General features: G+C 39.4%; 1 protein-coding gene across 4 annotated transcripts in view; it reads left to right on the top strand.

Moving 5' to 3' along the window:
• Positions 1-21,019, top strand: part of GLCCI1 (glucocorticoid induced 1) — a 59,468-nt gene that overhangs the window by 11,789 nt on the left and 26,660 nt on the right. For all 4 annotated transcript variants that reach the window (XM_075728252.1, XM_075728253.1, XM_075728254.1 and 1 more), the window contains exons 2-3: positions 10,406-10,557; positions 18,375-18,461. In XM_075728252.1, coding sequence (XP_075584367.1) covers positions 10,406-10,557; positions 18,375-18,461 — 239 coding nt within the window. The remainder of the gene's footprint in view (positions 1-10,405; positions 10,558-18,374; positions 18,462-21,019) is intronic.

Consider the following 21,019-nt stretch of genomic DNA (forward strand, 5'->3'; position numbering starts at 1 on the left):
AAAGGTAAAATCACACTGGAGTAGACTGAGAGGACTACTAGGTTAGGAGTTCAACCATGCAATGATAAAAAATATCTACCCTGAATGAAAATACAATTGCTTTCTCTGAATCCAAGTGAGCGGGGAAGGGGATGGAGAGGTGGAAAGGAAGAACTGTAAGTTAGTGCTAGGACACAAATGGGTGGATTGGTTTGACAATGTAAATGTTTATGTGAAAAACTATAAGAAGGGCTGAAACCACCAGGGGGGGTGGGGGGAAGTCTTCCTGGAACATTTTTCCAGTAGGAATTGTGGGAGCAAAATAGCCAGGTGCTGTAAGACTGAGTTTGTAATCTGTTTCTAAGTGATTACATGTGTTTTGTCAGTGATAGTTGAGAACTGGGCTCCTGATTTAGGAAGTTATTTCTGGTCCTTTGTTTCTATGACTTAACTGATAATGAAAAGATAATTTATTTAATCAGCAAAGTTGGGCAGTCTGATTTAAGCAATCAGTTTTAATCTGGTTTTATGTTTCTGTTTCTCAGTATTTTTTTCAGAAGAAAAATTATTCTTGTTTACTATAATTAACTCTAGCTAGGAGAATGCTTTCTATCTCTAATCATTGGTGATCATTTCGATGGCATTGTGTAGCCTGCCATGCATTGATTACACTTCTTTCTGTATTTTGATTATGAAAATGGTGAATCATGCCTTCTGATTTTTAAGTTTTTTTATTCACAATTATGTCCAGCTGCTTTTTGATGGAAAGTAGAATTAGATTAAAGGTGTACAAACCCATCACTTTTCTACAATATTTTGTTAAATTCTAAGTATTATCATTATAACAAAAAAAAAAATCCCTTTAGAGTCATCAAGTTTATTTAACAAAGGTAGTATTATCTTTAGTTACTGAATTAATTGCATGTGTTTATAATTTCCTTCAAGATTTTAATTATTAATACACTAGAAGAAAAAAAAAAAACAGAGGTCTCTTTGGTTCCTGGCTCATTTCTCAATATTGGATAAATTTATCATTCAAGAGATCTAAATTAATGAACTAAAATGAATAAAGTTTTCTGTACCTGCAGAAGTGCACAACAGTTAATGGTTGATTGTATGTTTCAATATGCTCTTTTCCCCAGGTACTTAGCTGCTGAGCTCCAATCAAATTTGTTTTAACTTTTTGAAGTAGGAACATTTTTGAGATACTTTGTTAAGTGATACTAAGTTTAGGTATTTGCATAGTGTTTGAGTTTGAAGTGATAACCTGGCAAAGAAAAATACATTCTAAAAATGTGAAACACATAAAAATCCGGAAGGTTTGGAATTAATGTTTTACCTAGCTGGTGTCCTCTTAGAGTGTGCATGTGCAGGTTACATCTATTGAACAAAGCAGGCTTTTGTGATATTAAGTGCTTAGTCTTTTGGATACAGCTCTTATACATGCCAGCAGTAATCTTTGTTAGAAGAATAACTTATCTTTAGAGGGCTGCAACTTTCTTCCTTACAGTTTGTTTACTTATTGAGATTAGCACGTTCTTTCTATGCTTGATCTGTAAGGATAATGTTGATTTTAAACAGGGGAGTTTTGCTGTGAACAAAATCTGACTTCTGAAAGATACACGTAGTCACATTTTGCTTGACCTGTGGTTGGATGGAATAGGGAGACGAAGCAGTGACCACGTTTCAACATATATGTATAGGCAACCAAGATTTTGAGAATCAACTGTAGGTCCAGTGACATTTGTATGCCTACAGATTCATCCATCTGTCCCTCTTCCTCTGGGTATCTAGAGCCTAGCTTGAAGCACTGTGCCTTCCTGTGCGGTTAGGTGAGTAGAGCTGTGCATCTTTGAAGTCATGCATAAAACCTCCTTGATGGAAGGGAATGCCTGGATCTACCTGTTGGATTTAGTGACTAATCAGAAGACCTCTTCCCTTACTAGGTGGCTTAGTCATGGCTATAAAAGATAACTTAATATGGTTGATTCCCAAAACCCCTACTGTGGATCTTCGTCTACAGTTTTCCTTTGAAAAAGCAAACTGGTTTTGTTTGGTTTTGTTTTTCCAGTATAGGCTACATCTTGTATTGATAGACTTGCTGTTTCATGCAGTTCAGTTCAAATTCTTGTAAGCCTCGTCAGGTACAAAACTGAATTTGCCCTGACTACCAAACTGTAAAATGGCCTATGTGGAAGACTGGTTCCCCTCTTTTTTTCCTTCTTTTTTTTTTTCTTTCTTCCTCCCCTGAAGAATCTTAGATGTAGAAAGCACATCATTCATGGACCTGGATCTCTTAAAAGATCTCAGATCTCATGAAGTGGACTGCTTTCTGCTTGTTCGGTTTGGTTGTTGGAGCCTTGGTTAGATTATGGGGCTGTTCTATGCCTTTTTTTTTTAGTTGGTTCAATGTTATGGGTAATGAGAAGAAATTGGAGTGTATTGTATCAGTCTGTTCGGAGTAGTTATTTCAGAATGTCACCCCCCTTCAATTTTTAGTCATCTTCTGTCTCAGTTTCTAAAAATAGAAACTTGGAAATAATTTCTGAAGTTGGTACAACTCAGTCAAAAGCAACGTGTTGTGCATAATGAAGACAGACATTTTACGGAGCTGAACATACAGCATTTTTAGAGCTATATCAGAAGGTAACTTAAAATGACCATTTCTTGTTATGTCCTCTTAGAAATACCCTTTTGGTAGCAAAACACTGTGCTGCTTTTGAAATGTTTGAAAAAGCTAGTATTTTGCTTTGACTTAAGCTATTAAAGAGGTTAAGCTGTTTAGTTTGAAATTATAGAAAGAAGACTGCAATAACTTTATATTTTTTCTGTTCAAATACATATTAGGGTGTTGTGTTTTTTAAGTTGCTATTTAAAATCCTATTTTTTGTTACTTTTTTATGAACAGTATGTGGCAAACAGTATGCTCTTTGTTGTTCTGCACCACTCTAAACTGTTAATGCAGTCATTCAGCCAGTTTGCAGATTGGGTCAGAAACAAGTCCGTCAGTCACTGGCAACTGGGAAATGTCTTTTGAGCCAATAGATCTATCCTGTGGAGTAAAAGTTGTAGGGACCCCAAATCCCTTGTTAATCCTTTTCTTGAGAGATTCTGGCTCCAGTTACAAGAGAAAAGCCTTCTTGAGAAGGAAGATTGAAATTTTTTTTTGAGTGGCCTCTAAATCCCCATTATTCAGTCTTTTTCCTCGCAATGTCATAGAGGCAAATTCTACAATAAACATGCACCAGTTTGTCAATCTACCTACGTAATCAGAGCAGGAAAGACCAATCAAATATACATTCAGGAATCAGTACAGTATCACTATATACTTGCTTAAAAAACAAACAAAAAGTTAAAAAACCCCTTGACCAGACTCTTTAGAGAATGTTCTTCCTCTTGTATCTGAAAGTCTACTTTTGTAGTACTCAAAGAATCACTGTCCAAAGCAAGCAAGAGCAGAGGTATCCCTTTTCATGCTTGTAGAAGGTGTAACAGAAGAGGGGACTTTTGACTAGACATGTGTAGGGCAGTCATTGGCAACCACTGCTGTGGTAACCATGTAGTAAGTGTTGGGCCATCGTTCTTAGCAGTTGCTGTAGGTCACCATTACTTAATACTCAGCTTTCCATTCCTAGTTGATGATTTCCCATGCTGTGTTCCCATGTATTTTGTTATTTAAGCAGCATTTGCACCGCACTTCTGAATCATTGGTTTTGTAGATTGTTGTGAATTTGTTGTCTCTAGTAGGAATGTCCCAGAAATATCTGATACTCCTTCCTAATGTGATGCCTAGTCTCTGCATCTCCCTCAAGCCAGACTACTTGAATTCTTCACTATGGGGCTCTTGAAAAGTGTCTTAAGCAGACTAGGATATCCATCAAAGTGAGCCCGCCCAAGAGTCTTTAATATTTTTGGAGAAATACTTTGAAGTTAGTACTCATTTCCTTGGTAAAATCTGAAATTCTTTAGTAATGGATGGGACCTAAGCTTGGGACTCACTTCACTAGTAGCTCTGAAGGTGAACCAGAAAGTTCTGCAGAGTGTTAGCAACTGAAGAGAAACAACGTATCATGAAACTTCATTGTGGAATATAGTACTGATATTTCATGGTGTCATGACTTGGCTGTCCTGGCTAAATCATTTAAGTTATAGATGAACTTTCAAGAAAAAAATCAAGATACTACTGCAAGTATGTTGTCTAGCCTTTTGGCAGGAGAGTGTCACTGTTAGCTGACATCAATAACGAGATGACAGTATTAATACTAATTTTAAGGAAGAATTAATTTTATTTTTATTTCATGTTTTTCACTCAACTTCAGAGGAATCTGTCATCTGAGAAGTTCTTAGGATAATTTTAGTCTTTTTAAGCTGGGTATATCCATGCAAGGATGTGAGTGGAGAAGTTCTGGCCAAATTTGAACTGCATCTGCTAGCTGCTGAAAGAGAGATGGGAAGAAAAGATGCTGACAGATGAGCTCTGTTTAGCTGAAGCAGTTTTTATAATGGTACCAATGCTAGCTGTCAGTCTTGCTCTTCTGCTGCAGGTGATTTTCCTCATTGCACGTGTGGCAGAAAGCATTATTTAAGCTAAAATGGACTGTGAACATGGTTTTGAGATTATGTGCAGGTTAGATGCCTCTGTGTTGGATGGGAAGGCAATCTCTTCATTTTAGAGCTGTAGCAGATGGTTTTATTTGAGCCCTATGTCCTTTTCAAAAGAGCTGTTGTGTTAGTCTCTTACTAAATTGCATTTTGCTGGCAGAGAAATGGAAACCTTTTTTCAGTCAGTCTAGGTGGTATAACTAGAATTCTTTTGGTTCTCAATGCAGCATGCAGAACCATAATTTCATTATTTCATGCAGTTTATTTTAGTTGATTCCTGCTGGGAGGTAGGATCATGACAGATTTCACTAGCTGTAGTATTCAGGCGGACCCTTGTGTCATTTTATGTAAAATCATTTATAACTAGAAATGTGTAGCAATAGCCCCTAAATACATACCATTAAAACTTGTGGCATATTTTAAATAACACAGAGGTATTTTACTTTCCTATGAGCATACATCTTTTGTAATTTCTAGCTAACTTTTCCAGGTAGTGTTATACTTAAGTACTATATTCCAAAGGTGACTTGCTCTGGAGGTAGAGCTGAGCTCCTTGTGAGGTATGTTGCACATCACTGAGAAAGAGAACAGAATTGTTCTGACTTAACCACTGCAGTAAAATCCACTCATACACTCAAATACTGTTGGTTATGGTATAGTCTGAAACTTGGGTAGAATCATTCTGTAATTTTATAAATTTCTGAATATTGTTGAAGCCTTCTTGAATGCTGAAGTCTGTTGGCTAAGTGCAGGAGCTGTTGAAGTGCTTCAGATATCGGATGGCACTTGCTGCAGTTCCTGAAGTGAAAATTCTGTAGTAGCTCCTAGAATAGCAAGAAGCCAGACTTATAATGAGGTGAGAAGAGCAAAATTAAGAAATAAATCCTGAGAGTTTTAATATTTAGAAAACAATTTAAGCTGTTGTGGTCCAGTTCAACTCTGCTCTCTGTGGCATCCAGTCATCTTTAAGTTCATTAATGTACAAGACAGTTTGTCAAATGCTAATTTGTAGAAGTTCCTTCAAATTTCCTGCTTGCACATTCCTTCCTCTTTATTTTTTTTTTTATGGTCCAAGGATATATATCATAAAAGAGTGAGAGCCAAAACTTACTGAACAGACCTCAGCGCTGCTGCATCCCTGTTGTTCCTCCTGGCTTGCCTGTGGTTGTTTCTGCTGCTTATATTATGCCAATGTTGTGGTTTAACCCCAGCCGGCAACTAAGCGCTGCACAGCTGCTCACTCACTCCCCCCATAGTGGGATGGGGGAGAGAATCGGAAGAGTAAAAGTGAGAAAACTCGTGGGATGAGATAAAGACAGTTTAATAGGGAAAGCAAAAGCTGCACACGCAAGCAAAGCAAAACAAGGAATTCATTCACTCCTTCCCATCGGCAGGCAGGTGTTCAGCCATCTCCAGGAAAGCAGGGCTCCATCACACCTAACGCTTACTGGGGAAGGCAAACGCCATCACTTGAAACATCTCCCCCTCCATTCTTCTTCCCCCAGCTTTATACGCTGAGCATGACATCATATGGTGTGGGATATCCCTTTGGTCAGTTGGGGTCAGCTGTCCCCGCTGTGTCCCCTCCCAGCTTCTTGTGCACCCCCAGCCTGCTCGCTGGTGGGATGGGGTGAGAAGCAGAAAAGGCCTTGATGTCTATGTAAGCACTGCTCAGCAGTAACTAAAACATCCCTGTGTTATCAGCACTGTTTCCAGCACAAATCCAAAACATAGCCCCATACTAGCTGCTATGAAGAAAATTAACGCTACCCCAGCCAAAACCAGCACATTCTCCACCCCTTATTCCATACCATTTGAGTCATGCTCAAGTCCCACACTGTCCAATACATCGTCATTAACCACCACCCCTCTTCCCATCCTTTGATTTAATACGCAAGTATCATTCCCTTAGTCTATGGACCAGCCTTCTAAAATGTCTAGAAGTGTCCACAAAATGTCCATTGAGTTCATTTAGTTCATGACTTTGGGCTCCATCTGTACGGTGGTCACTCAGGACAGGAGAGGTGGTGTGTTGCGTGGAGTTACTGGGCACCAAAGCCAGCTCAGTTTGGGTTGCTGCTGCACTTGCTCTGCTTCCTGTAAGGCTTGTCCTCCATTCATTCAGGTGGTTCCTGCTATAGTAATTCCTGTAACATGCAACTCAAATCATGCGTTACAACAATTTAAAGGTATATCCATTATAATCTCCACCCCTGGTCCCTTTGGACCAGACCCATCAGGTTTAACATTACAATGAACTCCTCCCCTTGCCCCTGCTCTGTCTTGGACTTATCCACAGACTGCAGTCCCTTAGGGGTGTACCTGCTCCAGGTGGAGTCTTATCTGCGAGCCACATTCTCTTCAGAGCTATATCTGCTCTGGCATAGGCTTATCCACAGCCACAGTCACTTTGAGGTGCACCTGCTCTGGCGTGGGCTTATCCACAGCCACAGAATGCTTTGGGATGTCCTGTTCCTGCATGGGCTCATCCACAGGTCACAGTCCCTTCGACTCGAGTTCACACTGGAGTTCCAGCCTGTCTGGTACAGGAGCACAGAAACAGCAGCGATGCCCTGGCCATCTGCCAGTCCAGGCACATGGCCATTACTGTTATCAAAATGTTCCCAGGCACAGCAGAGTAAGATGATAAGCAGTACAGCAAGCGGCGAAAGCAAAAAGCAGCCACTAATGAGCACGAGACTAATCTGCAGTAAAGCAAGCAAGCTCCATGGCAAGCACAGAAGCCTGCCAATTAATAGCTGAACAGCTATAACAGCTATAAATTCAATCTAGCATGTTCCAATCAAACCTGTTATTATCTCGAACCCTTTAAACACCATGTTGGGCCCCAAAAAGGACTGTCATGGTTTAACCCCAGCCAGCAACTAAGCACCACACAGCTGCTTGCTCACTCCCCCCATAGTGGGATGGGGGAGAGAATCGGAAGAGTAAAAGTGAGAAAACTCATGGGTTGAGATAAAGACAGTTTAATAGGGAAAGCAAAAGCTGCGCATGCAAGCAAAGCAAAACAAGGAATTCATTCACTCCTTCCCATCGGCAGGCAGGTGTTCAGCCATGTCCAGGAAAGCAGGGCTCCATCACACCTAACGCTTACTGGGGAAGGCAAACGCCATCACTCCAAATGTACCCCATTTCCTTCTTCTTCCCCCAGCTTTATACGCTGAGCATGACATCATATGGTGTGGGATATCCCTTTGGTCAGTTGGGGTCAGCTGTCCCAGCTGTGTCCCCTCCCAACTTCTTGTGCACCCCCAGCCTACTCGCTGGTGGGGTGAGGTGAGAGGCAGAAAAGGCCTTGACTCTGCATAAGCACTGCTCAGCAGTAACTAAAACATCCCTGCGTTATCAACACTGTTTTCAGCACAAATCCAAAACATAGCCCCATACTAGCTACTTTGAAGAAAATCAACTCTACCCCAGCCAAAACCAGCGTGGCCAACCTGCCTGTAATGGGGAAAACCATGTGGTCTGACTTTTTTGAGGTAGGTTTTAGGGGTTTTTTATGTTCAACTCAGTTTATCACCTTACTAGGTGGTTCATACATCTGCACAAGCCGTCTCAAAGTAGATGGAAGGAATGCAGACAGCAATGGAATAGGGTTGGCATTACATTAGTGCTAACTAGGATTGGTTTATGCAGTTGCGAATTGGTGTCCTTGGTTTGTTTCCAGTGATTCAAAAAAAATAGTGAAGAGTAGTAGGGACTTGGGAGACTGTGTCTTGAACTTTCCTTCTCCTAGCTTCAGGGTTTGACAGTGTCCTGCAGTCCACTTCCAAGATTACCAGGAAAAATATAAATGTAGTAACTCCTGGTGGTGGTTGTGCCCGTTGCTGTTGTAGTGCAGTTAGGCGAGTTATTAATGCCGGGATTGCTCTTGCCTTTCCTCTGGGCGTAGAACAAGAGACAGACCTTAGATCATTCTCTGGTTGTATATATTTTATTTGTGTGTTTTGGACTTGTGTTTTCTTGTGGGGTGTTTTTTTTTTTTTTCCTTTTAGCAAGACTTTTTAAATGTAAAGTTTGCAAAGGTAAACTTTGATTAGTCCTTATTTTCCTATCTTCAGACATTGTCTTGCCAGTTTGTCTCTGCACGGTCTTTAACTTGTTTTAAAAGGTTTTTTTTAGAACATACTTTACTTACGTATTTAACAAATTCTGGATAGATTTTTTTCATGTAATGTATTTCTAAAGAACAGACCTTTTGGAGAAATTTTTAAAACCCAGGCTACCTGGGAAAGTAGTGTAGTGCCATAGCATGTGAGTGGAGGTTGGAAGAATGCTTTGTAGGTATGTGCCCTTTAGGTACTTTTGTGTTTCAGCACAAATGTAAATACTGGTTTCATGTTTAAAATTTGTCCCCTTTATTTTGGATTTCAGGCTTTCTTACTTCTAATAGTTCAAAAATCTTTCTTAAAATGCAAATTTGTCACAAGTGGAACCCTATGAGGATAGACTTGTTTGAAACTGTAGGGATTTGGTTTATAGATAACACTGCAATCAAAACAATTGTATTATACAAAGGCAGTATGATATAATATCATGCTTCCAATTCACAGCATTATTTAGAACTGTTCACCTAAAATTAGTTGTTAATGAAGTGTTTCAGCAGCTCTACATTTCTCTAAAATGGTCTGTCTTAACATTACCGTGTTCATATATCATACTATAAGCATGCTGTATTAGTGCAAGCTGTACCTTAATCATTGTGCTGAATGCTATATAAAACACTGATGATGGAGTCTGCCTTTTGAGATCCAGCAATTCTAGGTGATATGCAAAGAGAAAATGCATGTGGAGGTCAGTGCCTGTGTTTGGTCTCAGAAGTGTGCTAGCAGGTCTGCTTTCAGGTTCTGAGCAGTGAGTAGTAGGGTTCTGGTGGGTAAGATCAGTGCCTAGCACGTGACTAACTTGAAAGTAATCTCACTTGCAAACTTCTTTTAGTAGGGGTGAGCAAGACAGACAGTAGCTGTAATGTGGGGCTTAGGTTGGCTTGTGTAAAATCTAGAAAACGAGTACATGAAGTAATTTTGCCTAAAGGACAAAGTGAGATGATCCAGAGAGTGTGCTGTAAAACTGATGTGGGAAAGAACAATCTCATGAATCACCCTACTCTCTGCTTTCCAAATGAAGTGCAGGAAAAAGTGTTCCATGATCTAGGTGTATGGGGAGAGAAGCACAGGGAGGAGTCAAAGATTGCAGGCGCTGTGATGAGTGAAGACAAACATGGTAGCTGCCTTGACCTGAGCTGTGTCGGAGGGAAATACACAGTCACATGGTTTCAGCTTGCTAAGGCCTGTATTGGGATCTTGTAAATAATGTGGAATGATGTACATGAGAGCAAGAAATCGGATCTACATCTTCTTAAGAATCATCATTTTTGTCATCATTTGTGTTTTAGTATTTAGAAAGCTAAGCAAACTGGCTTAATTAAAAAAAGAAACCCAATACTGATACTGTGTTATATTTTCTATTTCTACATGCCTGGCTTTCCTGAGTTGCATCATCACTGTATTTAAATTTGCTTGATGTTTTTTGTTAATGAAAATATATCGCATAAGTAGCCTGGTTCTTTGCAGATATGAACACTTCAAGCGCTGTTGTTTTTTGTAACTGTTCAGTTTTGCCTTTTATTTTTCTCCTTTGTCTGATGTTATTTGCTTTGATGTGACGGTATTCTTTTCAGCTTGGCATTTAGACAAAGGCTTCTGATATGTTTTTGCCATTGTGTGTCGTAGCTAGCTTTTAACATTTAATATCAAATTTAGCCTGACTTTTTTGTTGATTTTGTTCTGGTTTTCTACAGTGGACAGGCCAAAATCCCAGCAAATCAGAACTTCTGGTACCATAAGGCGAACTTCTTCTTTGGACACAATAACAGGACCTTACCTCACAGGACAGTGGCCACGTGATCCCCACGTACACTACCCTTCATGTATGAAAGATAAATCTACTCAGGTAAAAAGCTGTAAAACAAGACAACAGAGATGTTTCATATAATGGATGTCTTTCTGATCTGGAATCTTAGCTCAACTTAATTCTGAACAAATGTGGGCTCCCTTAATTTTATTATAAATACAAAGCCCTAAAAATAGGGTACAGTAGTGTTTTTTAATCAGTGTCAATTCAGTAACATGGTATGCGACAGATAATATTTTTATGCTTTTAGAAAACAGTTGTTAAAAATAATTTTCTGTATGTGGGCAGATCTGTTGAGGCTAAATAAGCAGATTTCAATCTCAGCCTTGTATCTTATTTTGAAGCTGCTATATGCAAAATTGTGCTGAGTGTTATTTAAAGAAAAAGACTCCATAATAGTAGTGGCTGACAAACGAAAGATAAATTGTGGTAATAAATCCGTGGGTCTCAAAGTATGTTTGTGTGCATGCGGGGGAGGAGAAGGAGAGAGGTTACTGTTAAGAAGAATTGATCAGTTTGTCACTAGAGGGGAAAACAAGAAGAGGAAGCTGGGAGTGAGCATGTAATGTGGTCTTGAGATGTTCCTTCTGCTGCTTAGTAGCAAGAAAGAGAAACGAAAATGTTCTGTAGAAGAGTTGCATCTTGAAGCCAGACATCAGAATGAGAGCCTTACCTCCAGCTAGAAAGGGAAGGCTACTGAGATTATTTATGGCCCGATACCCTTGGATCCTCCTCAGGGCTCTATCCTTAGCAGGAACCTCTGGCAGGTAGGCTGCTGTGGCATTCATCGTGTTCCAGTGCTCTTTGGCTAGAAAGCTGAACGTTGTTTCTTGCCTGATTCCTCCTCATGCTGGAGCTTGTTGCCCACAAAAATGATCACCATCAAACAGGTAGAGAAATGTGTAATTCTAAAAAACCCAAATTATTAGCAAAGGAGTTGCATTCTTGGTTTTTCAGTAGTGTTATTAGGGTATGGAGTTTGTGTTCTAAACTAAATTGGAAACTAGAAAAAACTATCTATCTTTGGTTATACTTTCAATCTACAGGCCATGCAGGGATGGTTGTTAAATCAGTTTTCTATCTCTTGTGCCATAATTCTGGCCCATTGTTATCATGGGTGTCCTGCAAAGAAAAATGATACTTCTGTCATGCTGCCTTTCGCTTAGAACTCTCTTGTGCCATTAAGAATTGTTTTTAATGGAAGCTTATGTTGTCACAATGCATACGATATTTTTTATCATTTATCAAAATCCTTTAAAATAACAAGGATTTTTCTGTCATAATTTTACTTGTAGGTGTGTAGGTTTTGGTTAGTTTCCACTGACTTGCAACATACTTGTCAGCCATTCTGCCACCATTGCTTAGAGCAAATGCGGCAGCTCTTTAAATTGATTCTGGGTTTTAGTCTTCCTCAGGACAAGTTAGAATGTGTAAATAATTTTCCACATCTCTTTTTAAAATCTAGTGTAATGCAATGCAGAAAGTCCTCTGATGGGGGAAGGATAAACGTAGAATGCTTGGAAAAGAAATCTGTTTGTATGATCCAGAAATTCTATTTAATGAATTGGGGAATCTAATTATTAAAATTGTTCAAGGAAACTTTTAGAAACTGTGGTGGGACCCTTTAAGAAAATGCTGTCTTCATGTCCTACTCATTCATTTTGAAACCAGCCAGCCAGTTTTAGCAAAAGAAGAACAACAAGCAGTCATCTTTACTGTCATGAAAGATCTACCTAAAAAGCTCTTAATCCTGGATTTACTCCCAAGGTGCCTTCCTTTCACAATACTGTGCCTTGAAAGTCTTTCTGTTTTGTAACCGTAATTTCCATTCAGGAGATTTTCAGTAGCATGCTTTGTTGTTACTGTATTTCTTAACCCCTCTCTCATAAAACATATCTGTATCAAACTTTGCAAATACCCTTGTGAATAGAAAATTGAGAATATTTAAACATTCACAAACAAACCTTTTCACTAGTTACAGAAAAGAGAAACAAAACTTGTTCTATAAATATTTGAGCTCCAAGCATTTGGCAGTAAAATTGCTTTCCTAGTGAGCTCAAGTAAGTGTTTAGGTTATTTGACCTGTTGGCTGCCACCCTTTGCCTCATTCAGAAACAAAGCTCAGGGAGAAGAAAAAAAAAGAAATTTTACCTTTTCAGCATAATCAAATGTAACAGAGAGGAAAGGCAGTACTGTTGTCATTGCAAGGTGAAGTATTATTTCAAAGGGATAAGGGCAGGGAAGTTTCATGGTTTGGATTTGTGTGGGTATCTTATAATAAGGAATTATATTAGCTGTCCTTTTATTCAAATTATGCAAAAATCAAGCATTTAGTGGTGTTTAAGTTGAGTTGAAAAATGTGTCTTTACTACTCAGGACTATATGAACATGTAACATGTAACAAGCATAGTGACTGGCGCAGCACTTCTTTTTTTTTTTTTTTTTTTTTTAAATAAAATGTTCACTAGGGAGGCTTGTAGATGATCCTAAAATACTGACTTATGTGTTGGTTGTGTGGGGTTTTTTGTTGTTTGAGCTCTGTGTAGTTTGAAGTATATCTAATTTCAAGAACTAAGGACGAGTTCCAAGTCAGTGATAGGATGCATGCATGGCAAATTAAGTTAAATTAAATTAAAACCTTGCTCTTTGTCTGAGTACCAGCACAAGTACTTCCACTGCTTCATGTTTGTTGGCTAAGTAACAGTTTAGCTCATGGGAGTTCATGTAGTTTACAATAGCTAAAAATAAATAACACTTGGTAGTTTAGCAGAGTGGAAGATGGTAACAAACAAAATAAATAAAACCAAGATAATGAAAATCAATAAACCAATCTTTTTGTATGAGTATGTTTCATTGGAGAATAAATTATCTCTTGTTTTACTTCTAAACTCATGAACAATACTGTCAGAATAACTTATATTGTAGGTGGAATAATTATTTCTCTTTCAAGGGTACTTTTTGTCCCTAATTAAACATTAATTTAAAATCCAAATTTTGTGCAGTTTCGTGAAGGTGGTGATTATGACTGTTCCAAGTTTCTTAGAATTCTTGTATTTAAAAAGAAGAGTCAGATTCTGGTCTTCACTGTGATCAGCTGAACCTATGTCCTTGATTCCCACTTAAGTTCCTTGAACCTGTGTAGTGCTCATAAATAAAATGTTTCTTCTTTCTCTAAAATTAAACCAGGATTTAAAAAAAAAAATTCAATAATATCTTATCATATAAATAGAGGAAACAGAATTTTGTTTGTTTGGTTTAGTTTCTGTTGCATCTTGGAGAATAGTAACTGTAGTTCATATTTCTGTGTCTCTCTTACCCACCTCAAGTGTTCTGACTGAAAACACTGAAGAGAAGTGAGGTTGTTATGTTTGCTTTTGGAAAAATATACTATGACACTGCATTGTGGTATTTACACAATTCCAGATTTCTGAGAATTTTCCATGCGTTTATGCTCGTGTGTGTATGTGTGCATATGCATACAACTAGCTGATCTTTAAGGAGCAGCAAGTTTTGGATAATCAGAGGTATGCCATTTTATTTAGTAGTGTTTTAAGTATTTCAGAAATGCAGGGAAACTTACTATTATAGGAAGTTATTATAGGTGTTGATCTACTTTGTGATCCCCTTCCTAAGTTCCTTCACTGTCCTACTTCCCTCTCCTTTTCAGTAAAATTTGAACTTTTCGTCAAGGCTGTTTAAAACTCAGTATAGCTTCCTTCCCCATTTTTTCCGTCTGTGTGGGAAGCACTGATGGAGCAATTTTGTATACTTCTCCTTCATGCTGTACATATAAGTATTTCCCCCTTACTAGTGTAAGGAGTAATTCAATGTTGAAATGGTTATGCCTAACCTCAGAATCTTCCGAAACATTTGGATAATCATCATAGTTTATTAATGTAATTAATATAATTTGGCAGTAGCTAAATAGTTTAAAAGATTTTTATAAAATTAAAAAGAGGAGAGATTAGGGATAAACATATAGTGTTGATGACATAACAAAGATATTGACAGTTAAAGTTTGCCTCTGCAATCTTTCTTGATCTAAATAATGCAAAGAAAAGAATAAATGACTGAGTGGAATATGATTCAGTGATTTCCTGCACCCCCCGCCAATTGACTTCTTAAACTGGATTCCAATATGCCTGGATATGCCTTTTCCATTGTATATGGTAATTATGTATTGCACAAACGGCAGTGAAGAAAGTTTGCAAAATGCCTTTCAGAATTTTTACTTCTCTCTAATCTAAAGAGTAATGCGGGGTTATTAAAATGGAATGCCTGGCTAAATTATGTTTTTGTTCTTCGTGTGTGGGTCAAAGCTTTAATGTAGTTACCTCTCTTTAGTCACCTGAGTAATGTTTTGTTTTCCTTTGGGTAGAAATTTTGTTGCTTAAAAATTAACATCATAAAGCAGGAGGCTCAATTACATGAACCGTTTTTATTGGTTTATTTTACTTATCATTGCTTTCTTGGGATATTTTAATGACATACTTTGGGAGGGAGGGACAAGGAGGAAGAGTTATGTGTTACATAACTATGAATTTATCATTCTAACTTTTCTTAACCTGTCTGATGTTTAAGTGGAGTCATCACCTGTAGTCAAATTAACCTCTAACTCTTCAGGCTGCTTCTTTCTGTAAAATTTCTAGAGGGCCTTTGAATGCTTTAGAAACATGTGAAGACTCATCAGACTTCATCTTCTAGTGTTGTTGTTACATTTCTTTTGAATGTGGAAGTTCTTCAAAAACATTATTGCTTCCCCTGTAAAACCTAGACTTGTGTTCTTAATCTTTGCACCTATCCCCCAATGTAGTTAATCTGGAATGCAGGCTAGATATAGTAATTAGAGCGAAGGGCTAGCAATAAAACGTGAGATATTTCAAGTAATTCAGTCTTATTTTAGGTTTAGGTAGGTTGGTATTCCATGCAGTCATTCTGATCTAAATGAAGTGGAAAGAATGTAGGTGTATATCCCTGACATGGGTGGAAAAGCAAGGCAGAATTACCAAACGCGTTGGAAGAAATGCTAATCTCTACAAGGTTGGGTGAGTTAGAACAATGGTAATTGTGATTTACATTAAGACTGAAGAGAGCAACCAGATGTGGTGTTCTCAGCATGTCCTATCCCATGTGCATGCTTTAAGCATTGTGTCAGCTGAAACTGGGACCATGAACCTTCATATTTCAAAATATCAGTGATCCTCCTCTTGAAGCTGCAGCATACGTTACTTAATGTTTTCAAGGTTCTCCTCCTAAAATGTTTTAAATCTTAGTTTCTGAATATAGACTTGCAGGAATAATCCTTCAGTTTCATAAAGTTCAGATCATACTTAAGTGATGCTGTAAATTTGTTTCAGCTCTGAAATATTACCAGTTTCACAGACAGTGCCTATGACCTCTCTTACTGTGTTTCTGACTTGAGGTGCAGCAACTTTGGTTTTGTTTACTGTGATTCAGAAATTTTTCTTCAATTACAGTTTTGAGTTACTTTTTTACTTTTTTTTTTTAATATATTTAACACATGGGAGGTACACTTGCAGCTTCAAATGAAGGCTTCCATGAATAAGCCTGTTTTGCAGAAGTTGTAAGTAAAGATGGGAAAACAGTTTTCATGAAGTGTGGCATGTCAGGGGTGCTGTACACCCCCATCTTATTTGTGATGTAAATTACCACATTCAAGCGAGATATGAGGTGCTCATACATAAGCTAAATTTACAAAAGCAGAATTCCTGCTTGAATGTAACAAGTGTAGGGTTCTTCAGGTTTTGTTGTCTTTTTTTTTTTTAAAAAAAGCTTTTGCTTGAATATAAGGATTTTGGGTTACAAACCTAAAACTTACCTTCATATAATGTGGGTTACAGTGTATTATAAGCAGCAATTTCTAGGGTTTGAAGAAGACTGGCTTGCTATAATATTCTAGTAACTGCTTATGTTGTGTTATTTTTTTAACCTTTTTTCTTTTTTCCATCTGAATATAAATAGCACATTAATATAACATTGCCTGACTTCAGTACTGTGCTAGGAAAACCGTATAGTATTTTTAATCTAATACTGCAGATAAAATTGAGGGACACAAATAGTCTGCCCCCTGTATACTGACACTTGTATGTATATTTTGGAAGGTTGTGACTTGACTCAATTTACCAGAGATTGAAAGCAACTGTATAATCCCTGTCCAAGGGAGACAGTATTTGAGTGGAAGAAAGTGTCAAAGCATATTTGAGAAAGTACAAAATTTAGTTTTGTTACTGATCTGTTCCATTTTGCTTTCTAACGCCCACAGAGCTTGCTGGGCCTTTGGTGGAAGTATTCCTGGTGGTGTAAAAATAACGGAGGAAAAAACACCACCAAAAACATGGAAAGTGCAGGGCTGGCAGAAAACCTAAGTGGGGTATGTAGGCCTGTGCACACAAAGTGACTTAGCGCATTAAGTATTAGCACTTACGAGTTAGGTGCCAGGCTGTAAGGCCATACAACACTATGGCAGTGCAGTGATTATAAAGGTATAGCCTGTGCTCTGGAACTGCAGTTCAGTGCTTAATGGTACCAGGCCTGGCCTGGCGTGCTTGGCTTGATGGCCTGGCCCCAGAGGGCTGCTTCCGCCTCCCTTCCTGGGGCAGCAAGGGCGAGGAGCTGTGGATATTGTTTTTGTGGTGTTCTCCAAGGCCATGTCTGGCCTCCTTCCTGAGCAGAACAGTGTCTGCTACGTGTGTGGGTACTACAGAAGTTTCTAGACCCTAGAGAAGAAGCAAGAGTAAGGAAAGCTGTGGAGGAACAGGGTTTCTGCGCGTGAGAAGGAAGTCCCACATGGAGGTGGATCCCAGATCCTACCTGTCCTGCTGGGCTGGGGTCCTGTCTCCCTTGGAGAAGTATTAGCAGCGGTCCCCTCCCTGAAAAACCTTACTGCCAAATTCTTACTGTTTTCAGTGGTATAGTTTTATTTCTTGTGGCCTCGTTGTGAAAGGTTCAGCTAACACTAGTAGGAATTGTTGAAAAAAACCCACACCCTTTGCGCCTCCCCCCCCCCCCCCCCCCCCCCCCAATTTATATATGTGCCTATAGCCCTGAGTTTTATGTGGTTCATACCCCAAACTGTCCCTGGCTTTTAGATGTCCCCATTGCTCCTCTGGCAGCTGGTGACTCTCTTGTTCAGAAGAGCTGGTGGACGCCCTCAATTTTCATAATAGTCTTGTGGTGAATAAGCACAGGAGTTGGGAGATCTGGCTTCCAGACCCTTCTCAATCTTTGGGGTTTAACTTTATAGCTCCTACATCCAAGGACAGTCTCCAAACTCCTAGGCTTGCAGACAAGGCTGGAAAAGCCCTGCTCTTCACTGTTCTTCTGCTCATGTAGGTCGGTGCCAAAAATAATAAAAGCTGTATCAAACTCTATCAAGTCAGAGTTAGCAAGAAGGGATTGATGATGTGGCCCAGTGATTTAGGAAGACAGGTGAGAGAAGTGAATCCTGGCTTTTGGTCTCTTGAGTTTGATTGTATATTTTTTTTTAATCTTGTGGTTTTCTAAACTGTCCACTGAGTGAAAACTAGAAATGGATGCCAAAGCGCAGATGGGAGTAGCCAGGTAGGGGTTTTTTGTGATTGTCAGGCCTCTGATTCCTTCTTCAGTAATGTGCATTGTCCTCATCCTTTGTAAATGCAAGTTCACAACGCCTTAGTTTTCTATATTGTGTTTTTATGTATTGAGACTATTACTGCTGCATATCAGATTCTGAAATTTATTCTTCATGTATAATGCCTGAACTCTGACACTGCAGAAAGAGTAAAGCAATGATTTGTGCCAAGCTTTTTCTTACCTGGAGAATTTAGTACAATATATTTTCTTTTTTTTTCCTCTAGACACCTAGCTGTTGGGCTGAAGAAGGAGCAGAAAAGAGATCACATCAGCGCTCAGCATCATGGGGAAGTGCTGATCAACTAAAAGAGGTGAGAGGTTTTGCACAGTGGAACCTTTCAAGTTTTGATATGCCCAAGACATTTTTTAATCCCTATCTGGAGTCCAGGAAACTGCACCCTTTCCCTCCCCTCGGCTTTTGAAACAGGTTTTACTTCCAGCGTAACAGTTGTTTCAAGAGTGGTTGTTGTCTTATGCCTGTTGAATTTCCTCCCTTCCTGCTGCACAGTGTTGGCTGTGAAGGCCAGAGTGAGTGCTGACGAACCAGCTTGTTGTTGCTTACTAATTTTTCTGTTCAGAGTTACCTTAGCTAGCTTTCTGTTCTTTAACACTGGTCTCCTGAAAGAGGCAAAGTGTAAGTCAGTAAGTTAGCATATTCTTGTTTAGAAATTCCATTCAAGTTTAAGGGTGGAGATAGAGAGGACATCACTTTCACAAAGGAAAAAGGAGGGTAAGTGTTGATACAGTAATGGTATGGTGACTTGAAATGCTCTTTAACCATACGTATTTTGCTGAAGACTACAATTGCAACTGGAAAGAACCCACCAGAAGTGAAGTGGATTTGCATCATGAGAAAGTAGCTACAGTAAAATGATCTCCAGCTCAGCTGGAATGACAGTATTTCAGTTTTTGTCCCAGTAAACTCCATTCAGCCTGGAGTTCATGAAACTCTAGCTCTGTCCAGTACCTAATAACTGGTACTTGCAGTCAGCTGACTTGCAGTCAGCCTCATGCCCCTATCAGGAAGGGTGCAGCCTCTCTTCAAGAGCTTCTCTTCAAGAGCTACACCTTTCTTTTTAAGAAATTAATCTTGCAGCATGTTCTCATGGGGTGGGACTTTTCCCTGATACTCTGGGCTTTTTGCATCTTCTCTCCTGGCTCCCCATTTAACAAGACATTAAAAAATGAGCAGAGATACATAGGTTGTCTGAGGAGATGATGTTACTAGCAATATATAGTCCTCTTCCTGACAGCCATTGATAGGAATAATACTTGTCAAAAGGAGTGACGTAAGTTCAATTACTTGAGTTTTAAAATCAGATTTGACAAATACGGAATAATCTTGCATTCCCAGTGGTGGCAATAACCTCATTTTTAAAGACAAGGACCTGGGCCAAAGAGAGGTCAATCCAAAGAGGGTTGTCCATTCCCATCTCATTGAGTACCTGTTATGAAACCCATCACAGATGATTTATTAGTACCTGGGCCTTCATTTGCTTGGGTGACTTCATCTGCAGCTGTGAGGAAGCACTCAGAATCACAGATTAAGTGCCCGAAAATTAGTGCAGAAGGAGTTTTGTGTCTGAAAAATTTTGACTTAAACATTACCTACCAGCACAAAGGAATTGTAGCAGGGGCAGGAATAACATCTGTATTTCCAGGATAACGCTTGCTTGCTTTTACTGAGAGACCATCCTTCATCTTCTGGCAGTTCCCTATCAAGTTCTGCAACAAGCAGTTTTTCTTCACCACAGGGCTGTGACTGTCAGTGATAGTGAAACCTTCAGCATGTAAGCAAGTCTCTGCCATTTGATACCAGTGATCCATTGTGCTGGGTTGCCATCCTCTGTGGACTGACCACAAGAGACAGATAAGAAACGTGAGGCTGATAGGTTTCATGGTTCCTTTCTGATAGAACACAGTAATGGAAAAAATGGGGGGTGTGGAAATGAATTGTTTCTATCCAAATTTTGCAGTGGTTGTTCACCCCAAAACATGCCCTTGTCTTCTCCAGCATACAGTTCTTTCACTTCCTCTGTTTTCCTTTTTCCAGCTTCTCAAACCAATTTTCTTGTCTTTTCTAGTTCCCCAGGTTCATAGTCCCAGTGTCATTCTGCGTGCATTATCCAGCCAATTCTCATCTATCTTCCCTTGCTTGAGCTCTTGCTCAGTTACCTTCCAGCTCCTTGTCTGTTCGGTCTCTCAATCATTTTGCTTCTATCTCATCCCTTTCTTTTTCCTGTCCCTCACCTGCAAGTCCTGGTTCCAGCTTCTCTGTCCGGCTACTTAATGCCTGCGTGGTGGGTGTTAAGAGTTTGTTTGATACTCTGTGTCCAGTTTTGGGCCCCTCAGTACAAGAAAGACATTGAGGTGGTGGAGCATGTCCAGAGAAGGGCAGTGAAGCTGGTGAAGGGTCTGGAGCACAAGTCTTACAAGGAGCAGCTGAGGGAACTGGGGTTGTTTAGCCTAGAGAAGAGGAGACTGAGGGGAGACCTTATCACTCTCTACAACTACCTGAAAGGAGGTTGTAATCAGGTGGCTGTCAGTCTCTTCTCCCAAGTTACAAGCGACAGGACGAGAGGAAATGGCCTCAAGTTGCATCAGGGGAGGTTTAGATTGGATATTAGGAGAAATTTCTTCACGGAAAGAGGAGTCAAGCATTGGAACAGGCTGCCTAGAGAGTTGGTGGAGTCACCATCCCTGGAAGTGTTCAAAAAATGGGTAGATGTGGCACTTTGGGACATGGTTTAGTGGGCATGGTGGTGTTGGGTTGATGGTTGGACTGATGACCTTAGAGATCCTGTCCAACCTTAATGATTCCTAGTTTTTACTTTCATTAAAAAATAATCCAGCCACCAAGCCAGGAAAC

This window comes from Pelecanus crispus, chromosome 2 (assembly GCF_030463565.1).
Source record: "Pelecanus crispus isolate bPelCri1 chromosome 2, bPelCri1.pri, whole genome shotgun sequence".
Lineage (NCBI taxonomy): Eukaryota > Metazoa > Chordata > Aves > Pelecaniformes > Pelecanidae > Pelecanus > Pelecanus crispus.